The sequence below is a fragment of the Pituophis catenifer genome, unplaced genomic scaffold, assembly GCF_029215685.1.
Source record: "Pituophis catenifer annectens isolate HBS135680 unplaced genomic scaffold, rPitCat1.0.hap2 SCAF_3, whole genome shotgun sequence".
Classification (NCBI taxonomy): domain Eukaryota; kingdom Metazoa; phylum Chordata; class Lepidosauria; order Squamata; family Colubridae; genus Pituophis; species Pituophis catenifer.
The window spans coordinates 146,972,420-146,982,997 of record NW_027256883.1 but is presented as its reverse complement, the minus strand read 5'-3'; the positions used below and the strand labels follow the sequence as shown (position 1 = coordinate 146,982,997).

The following is a 10,578-nucleotide window of genomic DNA, read 5'->3' as shown; positions in this document are numbered from 1 at the left end:
CAAGGAAGGAACAGGGCACCAGGTGAGGTTTTGAGAATTGATTATGTCCTGTCAAATTAGTGTTGATTCTCAGTGATCACATAGTTTTTCTCCAGGTGGATCTGTCTCCAACTTGGTCCATAGGACTTCCAGTAGTGCACTCATTGATGCTGTAATTGAGTTCAACCAGTTTGTTACTGCTCATCTTCCCTTTCCTTTCATCGTTGGAATTATTATAGATATCAGAGAGCTTGTCCACTGAATAATTTGTGCAAAGTATAATAATTTGAACCTGGTCAAATGAAAACTCTGGGTTGATTTGTTCAAGAATTCTTTTGTTTGTCTTTTGGGCTATCAGTTGTATGTTCAACACCAAATTTCAAAAGTATAAACAACTCTTCCTACCCCGCTTCTTCAAAGTCCAAGTAATGCTTCCTTAGAGAGTGTCACAGGGAAAAACAACCACCATTGCCTGCTTGATTCAGATCTTAAGATTTTTGAGTGGGATAGATTCTTATCCACTTCCTGCCTGGGCCCGCTGCCTTTCTTTTAACCTTGGAATGTTGAATGCCTTGAATCGGGATGAAGATGATCTGCAGGGGGCCATGCCGCTTTGCCTGCTGCTTGCTCTCGCTCCTTTCTAGGTCTCTGGAAGTAGCGGGACGGTATGGAAGCCAAGCGGTAGAGAAGCGTGCGCAGGCACGCTGGAGGCCTTCTTACATTGCTTCCGGGCATCGCTTCCTGAAAGCAGTAGGCATTAGAGACTAAAGGGTCGGACTTCAATGTCTGTAGCAGGAGGCAAGGTGTGCCTCCCAAGGCTGCTCCAATAGCTGCCAGGCAGAGGCGGGGACGGGAGACAAGAGGCGGGGAGGTCGCTTGCCTCCACCGCCTGCGCTCACACCCAGCCAGCCAGCAAGTAAGGCCCTGCTGGGGCTGCAGCCCCGCTCTGGGTGTGTGGCTGCTTCCGCCTCTAGGGGAAGGTGAGCTGTTTGCGATTCTCCCGCCTTTTATGTCCGCGGTGACACTCTCTCTGTCTGACTCGCCCATGAGTCTCCTCGGGAGCTACCGGAAAAAGACCAACAATGATGGCTATGAATCTTTGCAGCTGGTGGACAGCAACGGTGACTTCTGCAGCAGCCGAGAGCGAACCGGTGGCGGCGGAGGCGGCGGCGGCAACCTCGGCAAACAAGGGGTGATCCCCGCGGTGGTAGCAGCAGCCAGGAGCCCAGCGCGACAGCATCAGCATCAGCCGCTCGACTGCAGCACCATGGACAGCTCAGGTACAGAGCAGGTTGACTGCCTCTACGCGGGGAAGAGAGAGGGTGGGAGAGAGGGAAGTGGGGTAGAGATGTACTTAGGGCCCAACCTTCCGGGCGAGGACGGTGCTGGTGGAGGGGTTGGAGCGGACCTTGGCCGGGCCAGTCTACCCTTTCTAAGGCGAGGGCCTGCCTACTAAAACCGTACAGAGCTTTTAAGTGCAGTTAATGAAGAAACCTGTCCCTTCTTGTCACGCTGTTCCGTTAAGTGCAAGGGGGGTGGGGGAAGAGGACGGGCGGGGCGCAAAGGAACCGCGCCGATGAGTGTATTGTTCTCGGGCTGCGTGTGTGCTTGTGAATAAGTGGGTGGGAGGGAGATGCAGAGAAGACTGCTTCGGGCTATTTTGCTAGCGTGCCTTGGTGTGAGACCAAAACTATTAGCAATGACCTCTTCAGGGAAACCTGGAGAGGAGCAAATGTATATTTTCAAAAGTACTTGGTTTTTGCCAGTAAATCTGCTTAAAAAGAGGTTTTTGTTTCATTGATATTTGTTGAAAGAAAAAGAAAGAAAGTGAATGTCTGCACTGGGAAACTATCTGTATATAAAGCTGATGCTGCTTATGCTATCTTGAAAATAAGGGCCATTTATTTGACTATTAGACTCAACCCTAATAAAAAGCAAGGGTTTTTGTTGTTGTTATATTTAAAAGCTAACTGGCAGCCCCAGTTTTTAGTTTAATATAGACTGGGTGAAGCTTAAAACCCAAGCAGCATGTTACTTTAAAAAAAAAAAAAATCCATCAAGTGACACACCTTTTTTTCCTCACTGCAAAAACGGAAAGGCGTATCTGTCTTTATGGGAAATGGTGATAGTTAGACGTATAAAAAGGTGCTGTATATTAACATCTTTTATCTGTTTTAAAATCTCAGTTGGATGGTTTATAGAATTAGTCATAAACTAGTCACTGTGATGTCCAACCTCTGATCAACCTGGATTGCTGATCAATTGCATCAATAACCTGGTAATTATTGATGGATTATCTGCTGTGTTCTAAAATTGGTTGGGGGGCACGTTTCGTTAAATGACATGATTTATTCAATGCCACGAAAGCTAATACTATAGAAATGTATTCATAGTTCTGTTTCATTTCTGATGAAGCCTTCCTTTTTCCTGACTAGAGAACATTTTTTGATGCATAAGCATTCTCCATCAAATGATGTGCTGCTGCTACATTAAGGGGAAAAAAGAGTGTCTTGGGAGTTGAACCTCAAAGTTATCCTGGTTAGACTGAGAATTTTGTAGTATTCAGTTATTTTGACATAGTGCCCAATCTTGTTGAGCGGTTAGGGGTATGTGTGTGTGAGAGAGAGAGACAGGCTTTTTCCAAATTCTGAAACAGTAGGATGTTGAATGAATTGCTTCATAAAACCACTCTTCCCTGGATCAGTTTCAAACTGAGTGAGAAAGAAATAGTACTTCTTTTCAAAATTTTGGCAACAAATATAAGGTTATTTCTTGATGAGCTGAGAAAATGCTGAAAATGAGCTGAGAAAGTTACAAGGAAAGCCAAATCTCATGTTCTATGTATAGCGTTTTAAAGGATTTGATATTAACTTTGATTTATATTGAAATAACTGTGTGATCTACAATAGTTACATTGAGTTTACTTTTGTAGAGGAAAGGGGTATTCCGTCACCTGCTAATCATGATTTAAATGTATCTTTGCTTGCTAACAATTAAGCATTACCTTCTCTTTGAAGTTTTATTTCCTTCCTCTTCGTTTGATTTGAAAAAATAGCGACAAACTAGACTTTGCAAATTCAGCAATTATGCAGACTCCACTAGTTTCAGATCTTGGATTGATCTGCTATTTCAAGAAGGAATAAGATTAAAATATTTTTTAAAAAATCAAAATTTTACTTTGAAATGTATAGATTTTTGCTGCTTTTCAGATTTTCAATTTCAAATTGAAAACATTGATTGAAATTTTGAATAGCAAAATGCTGTTTTGCAGTTAATATGTGTGGACAAAATGGACAGTGATATATCTGTACTTATTTATTTATTTATTGGTTCGATTTATATGCTGCCCTTTTCCGGAGTCTCAGGGCGGCTTACAATGCGTTAAGCAATAGCCTTCATACTTTTGTATATACCTGCTTAGTAGGGCTTTTGCCCCCCCACCCAGCGGTGTTCTTTTTTATACAAAGTCAGCTTATTGCCCCCACAAACTGGGTCCTCATTTTACCTACCTCAAAAGGATGGAAGGCTGAGTCAACCTTGAGCCTGGTGAGATTTGAACTTGCAGTAATTGCAGGCAGCTGGTATTATTTAACAGTGCTTTAGTCTGCTGTGCCACCAAGGCTCTCTTATTTTCATTTGTCTGTGTCTGTTGTTATGATTCTTGATTTAAAGCTTTTCATGAAAAGGATAAAAATTATCTAATGGGTTTAATATTCTTACTGGATCTTGTTATCTTTGATTTCTTTGAAAATCCAGAGTTGCTGACTTCAACTCTTATCAGAGTTAACAATAATATATCCAGGGGAATTGTTGTTTATCAACAGCTGGAAGGTTCCTAAGGATACAGAAGATGATTATCTAAGAACTGTGATAATTATTTTAAGCAAACAGTCCTCAAATACTGATCCATAGTTTTTTTTTTAATTGATAAAAGTTAAATAGCTTCATTTAAATCCATTTGCAAATATTTTATAAATTAAAAAACCTGCAACTGTGTGTAATTTTGAATGAATTTCTTAAAACTACTAAGGGGAAGTATTCCCGGATGTTTACACATTTGGGGAGATTCTAGTTTTAGTCATTTTGGCAATATTGGAAGGCATGATTTTGTCTACTTTGGATCATTTCCTTCCCTGGAACTTCAGGAATAAGAACATCCATTGGATGTTAGCTTTCACATCCTCATTAATACATAATTAGGTGTGGGTCGGTGTGCATGTGCACACCTTTGAGTCAGTGTTGACTCTTAGTGACTGCCTGTTCTGCCCCAGCTACGGACCCCAAAGAAAACAGCACACACAAAGTTTGTACAAAACTTAAATTTACTAAAATAACTCAGCCTTTTCCAAACAAATAAACTTCTTTAACAGCCTACAAGAAAACAAAGATAAAGTAATCACAATCTTACTAAGGTTGGCAGAAAGCCCAGAAGCAATTCACAGAGATCCAGCCGTGAAGGAGAATGAACTTAAGTTGTTCCCTACAACTTGCTTCAGTCAGCATTCCTTCTTAAATAGGCTAAGGGAGTGGCCAATTAGCCCCAAGCCTTACTCTTGAGGAGACCTCCTCCTGAGGAGCCACTTCTGCCTTTTGGCAGCTCTGCGTGCCCGTGCATCGAGAAGAGGCTCCTCCTCTTTGTCCTCTTCACTTAAAGGAGCTTCTGGAGGTTCTGAAGGCCCTGGCTGAATCCCTGCCTCTGGTACCACATCTTTCTCTAGCCTCCTCATTGTCTGACTCGGGTGCCAGCTGCACAGGCTGCTGGCGCAACACCACACCAACCTCCTCGCTGTCAGAATCAGCTACAATCCGCACAGGCCGCTGACGGGCCACAACACTGCTTGAACAAGAAGTCCAAGAAGTTTCCTTGACAGGTTTCTGGAAGTGGTTTGCCATTGACTGTTTCCTAGGGCTAAGAGGCAAGAGCAGAACTCATATCTCCCTGTTTCTAGCTCAGTGCCTTTAACCATTACCCCATGTAGGTTCTCTGGCCATCTGTATAATGATAAAGAAGAATCCTCTGTAAGAGTGGGCAATCTTTGGTGGCCAAGGATGCCATATTAGGAAGAGGCAAGGGTTGCAGATTGGGTGGAGCGACCTCACATGTGTTGGTGAGATGGAGTTGAGAAAGAATTGAGATTTTTTATTTTTAATTAAGGTAGTTCTTGACTTACAATCACAACTGAGCCCAAAATTTCTGTTGCTAAGAAGTTGTTAAGTGAGTTGCACCCCATTTTATGACCATTCTTGCCACAGTTGTTAAGTGTATCACTGCCGCTGTTAAGTGAATCATTCAGTCGTTAAGTAAATTTGGCTTCCCCCATTGACTTTGCTTGTCGGAAGCCAGCTGGGAAGGTTACAAATGGTGATCACATGACCCCAGGACAGTGCAACTGTCATAAATACATGCCAGTTGCCAAGTGTTTGAATTTTGATCACATGACTGTGGGGATGCTGCAATGGTTGTAAGTTTGAAAAACCGACATAAATCACTTTTTTCACTGCCTTTGTAACTTTGAACTGTCACTAAACAAATGGTTGTAAGTGGAGGATTCACCAAAGTATACCAAAGTATCAAACCATTCATAATGTCAGAATATCAAGAATACGCTACAGTATTTTTGCAATCACGGGTAGAGGCGCTTCCCAGGGCTGCACAGAAGCCTCAAGGCATGAGTGGCCCAGCCTTGCTTACTCTAGCTGTTCAATTGGTAGGAATTCCAAGGGAATGAATGTTTGCTTTTGCATTTGCCTCCCTGAATGTTTTCTATGTGAATTCTATTGTTGGTAGTATTCCAAAATAGTCATAGTGAATATGCAGAATAATAAAAAGATGTTAATGGTATGAAAGTTAGCAATTTTTATTTAAAAATAGAAGCCTACTACTGCATGTAGTAAGTATTCTTCAGCTCAAATTGCTGGAGTTTTTCAGAGGTAGCTTGTGTATCACTTGGGTATTCCTGCATTCATTATGCATGAATTCAATCCCCATGCTTCCAAAATTAATGTCTATGATAACAACAACTGCAAAACCATTTTCCAATTCTCAAGACTTATGTAAAAGCTATTACAGATTTCAGTAACATTCACACTTAATAAATATGATGACTCAGAAGCATTTCTAAGACTGTAAATTGTTCCTCATTCAAGCTTTCGTCATTGTAAGATTTATCACTTGAGAAGTCAGATGAGGATGCTTTCACTTTTTAAAATTATTTCCATTTATTTAGCTCCATTCTCATTTTAGAGATGTCTGTACTGAGCTATTCTATGGAGTTTATAGCCACTGCAATTCCAGCACTAGTACCTAATATATACACTATTAATCTTTCATTTTATGATGAAGGCACACATTTCCAATCACTCTTTTATTATATCTAATAACATGTTTTTTGCAAACTGAAGGCAACACAGAAATAATTCAGTTGTATAAGCTAGGTATCCTCTTACATACTGAAGTGCTTATTTCATTTTAGGCATGAAAACTGAATATTTCCACTGATAGCAGTGATGCAGTTCTAATGCATATTGACAAAACGCTTTATAGAATTGTTCCTTGGGAAAATCAATTTAGTATACTGATCACATGAGATCCTCATATATTAGATTAAATGAACCTATTCTGATTTTGTTGCTCTTCAAATATGTTGGATTGTGTGCCATGAAAGTGATGTCACCTCTTAGCATCACATAGCACACTTAGCACATCTTTCCCCAACTTTTTAGGATTTCCCATGGTGCATCCATTGCATCATTGTAACTGAGTCAATCCATCTTGTCTTCTTCTCTGTCTTTCCACCTTTCCCAGCAAATATGGAAAAGAGATTTGGAAATTAGACAAATTAAATTAAAAATGTATTGAGAAATTTATTAGCATATAAGATCCACTGTATTTACTATTTTAGGATTGTCCTTTTTATGGGGGAGGAAGACATATAATGTCTTCATAATAATTGCTTTATTTTCGGGTATAAGTTATATGGTAGCAATTGTCAGCTAACAGCTCATCAATAGGTGTGTGACTTATAGTCCAACATAGTTGAAGGATACTGGGTTGGAATAAGCTGAGTTAGACCAGTGTTTCAGGATTTTTCAGAACAAGGAGTTCTGATACTAAAAGTGTATTTTAGCTAAATCATAAACCCAGATCCTTGACTCTCCTAAAGTAAACTGCTTCTAAACTCAGTTCTTAAGTCTTTTTCAGTTTGCACCCAATTTCCAAATTCTGCTGTGAATTACATTTTGAAATCCAGACAGAGGATTTTACATTTCTTTTTATTCTTAAAATTGTGAAGACAACCTGTTCATTGTAAGGATTCAGTGAGCTGAAATACTTTGAATGGTCTAGGATGTTTTTTAAAAGTCCTGGCCCTGGAAAAAGTCTTAGTTTGAAGCATGTCATTGGAAAGAACCAGTACTGAGAGAATATTAAGAGAACTGTGGTGGTATAGTAGTTAGAATGCAGCATTGCAAGCTAATTCTGCCAACTGCCAGCAGTTCGATTCTCACCAGCTGAAGGTTGACTCAGCCTTCCATCCTTCTGAGGTCAGTAAAATGAGGACCCAGATTGTTGAGGATAATATGCTGACTCCAATAGTGGGTTGCAAATCCCATCGCTACCTTTTGCTTGTGGGCACTTGTGCACACGTGTGACGCTTCTGCGCATGCGCAGAAGTGTCCGGGCGGGTGGACGGAGCCTCCTGCCGCCCCTACAGGTTTGCCTGATCCGGGGCGAACCGGTAGCAACCCACCACTGGCTGACTCTGTAAACTGCTTAGAGTGGGCTGTAAAGCACCGTGAAGTGATATATAAGTCTAACTGCTATTGCTATTGTTATTGAAAAGCTTCCCAAACAGTCTTATTTTTGAAAGTGAATATAGAAAACATGGAAGAAGTGGCTGCTTTTAATGTTCAACAAATTCTCACAGGAGCAAGCTCTTTTTAGCTCCTCTCATGAAACAAACCCTTAGTCTATGAATTATGAGCAATGCATCATATTAAACCAAACAGGTGGAATTTCAGCATTGCCTACATTTTAAATATTTTCCAGAAATATTAAGGTTACTCAAAATAGCTTCAGATCAGGAAAATAGCCAGGTGTTGGTATATTTAGAAAATATTAGACTGAAGAACTAATGTTAACTAACTGAAATAGCTTTCAGTATACTAAGGTGCATTAACTTTTCTTAAAAGGCCATTTTTAGAAGTTAAAATCTCTTATGTCATAGTAATTGTTTACTATGTTTACAGAAACTGAGAGATATCTCCATATCTGTGAAAACAAAAGGGAATCTCTTAGACACTATCTCGTCTGTTCTCTTGGACAATTTGAAATGAGAAAAGTCCATTTCTAAAGCCTCTTTGTTTCTGGAGCTGAATAACATTGTCAGCTCATTCGCATAGTTTTGGTCGTAGCAGCATTCTCATTTAGGTTCATATCACCCTTGAGTATGTTTTATATTATGGCAATTTACATAGCATTTTTAAGCACAAAGCACATCAGGTTTTTCTCAAAGTTGCTATTTTGAACATGTGTTTAAGGAAAATGCAATTGTCCATTTTGAGAAAGCATAAAGGAGAGTTAAATGAGAGCAATGTTTGAGGAAAAAGTTAGTGAAAGGTTAGTGAAATGCAGAATTAAAATAATCAGCACGATCGTTAATCTTTCTATTTTTTTCCCCCTCTGATTAATTTTTCCAGTAAGTTGAAACAATAAAATATTTCTGTTTCTAAACCTCTTAAATATTCATCAATGTTATAATAAACATTGTTTTATTTTAATTTTACAGTTTTTACTCCTATGGTTTTTTTTCTGCTTCATTTTTATCTTTGTGGGCCATGGACAGTTTTATAATAGGAGCAGCATAGGAATTATATAAAATAAGTGAATGAATAAATAAGTTAGATGGTAATTTGCCATTGCAACTATTATAATTCTCTGGAAGAAAGTTGCCATACAATTTTTCATGAAAAAGCTTTGTTCTCTTTTGTAATGAATGCCCAAATTCAAAGAAGCATACTCACTTGGATATTTGGATATCTTTTTCTTCTTTAGATGGGATAAGGATAAAGCTCCAGTAAGTCTCTAGTTCCACCAGAATGAATGGCAAACTCTTGTACAGACAAACAACAACAAAATGAATATTTGGGATGTGTTTTAAGGATTGGAGTTGACAACTGCAACTCCGTATTGTATTATAGGAAGTTAGCACCCACCCCTCTCCTAGAAGAATGAAATATTTTAGGAAATATTAAAAAGGCAGAATATATTTCCCTGGATGAGAAATGGAGAAACATGTTTTAAAGACAAAGCAGCTCCCACCTTCCTGCCCCCCCACCCACTTTTGTCAATGGACCAGAGGCAGAAACCCAATCCCCCACCCCCTTTGTCAATGGACCATCATCTGCAACACAATAGGACCCCTCTAGCAACAGAAACTCCCCACATGGCACCTGGGGAGATTACATCAGCCAACAAGGCTAGCTAAGACCCACACCCCCTGGGAGTCTGACAATCAATCAGGATACTCTTCTTGTGCCCCAGGAAGTTCAAAGCCAGAGAGGGTATAAAACCCAGGGACTCTCAGCATCTCTGCCCTTTTCTGCTCAGGAGCTCAAGCCATGTGATTCTGCTCAGGAACTCAAGACATGTGATTCCTGTCCACCATTAAACCATCTTTCCAAGCAGTTTCCATGTTTCCAGTGTCTTTTTCCCCACTTGGAACTGAACCCAGAAGGATATTTCTTCCAACAGTATAAATCCATGAATGATTGATAATTATGTCCCATCAACATGGTATCAACTACATAGATTTTCTTAGGCTGGCCTGCCACAACTTGGTCCTTTAGGCCTTCAGTTGCAATATTCTTCATTGATGCAATCAAATCTATCCTCTTGTTGCTGATCACCCCCCCTCCTTTTCTTCCATCTTTCCTGACATTATAAACCTCTCTAGAGAGCTACATTTTTGCATAATGTGTTTAAAATATGACATATTGAGGCATGTATCAAGCAACTTTTCCAAAGGCAGATAAATGAAGCCATATCCATTTGTAGTGCAGAGGGGCGGGGGAGAAATTTGTCCTGCCAAGAAAATTATTATCATAAAGACTGTTTCATTCTGAAGTTTTTGGAGGATTTTATCTCCTTTTGCTACTTATCTTTTGACAAAAAAAAAAAAATCCTCCTTCACACAAATCATTTCAAAGCAATATCCTGGAAAGGAATCTTCCTCTAACAAAAACTCACTAAAAGAGATGAAATATTATTATTCCCATCAATGAAGCTGTTGCCTTAGAGTGGTGATTCAGTTTCATAATCATCCAGCCAAATTTTAGCAAATAGTAAGCTATCCTTGATTTATAGAGACAAAAAGAGGGTCTAAATATATCCCAGAGCAGCATTTCTTCACTTAATTCAATTGGACAGTATTTCCTATTGCCCTGAATAAATAGTGATTTCATTTCCTGAAATGCGTGATGCCACAGATATGGTGGATGTCTATGGCTTGATAGACAGAGAGCTATTTTCAGCTGTTTCACTTTGCCAGACTGATGATTATTTAGTATTTATTTATTTCATCCATGGCTGCCGTTTCACAG

The 10,578-nt window shown here is 39.7% G+C and overlaps 1 protein-coding gene across 1 annotated transcript in view; it reads left to right on the top strand.

The window, feature by feature from the left end:
* The first annotated feature begins 1,024 nt into the window (after window positions 1-1,024).
* Window positions 1,025-10,578, top strand: part of DNAJC6 (DnaJ heat shock protein family (Hsp40) member C6) — a 55,936-nt gene continuing 46,382 nt past the window's right edge. Inside the window, exon 1 of the mRNA XM_070939486.1 lies at window positions 1,025-1,259. Within this exon, the coding sequence (XP_070795587.1) occupies window positions 1,025-1,259 (235 nt within the window). The remainder of the gene's footprint in view (window positions 1,260-10,578) is intronic.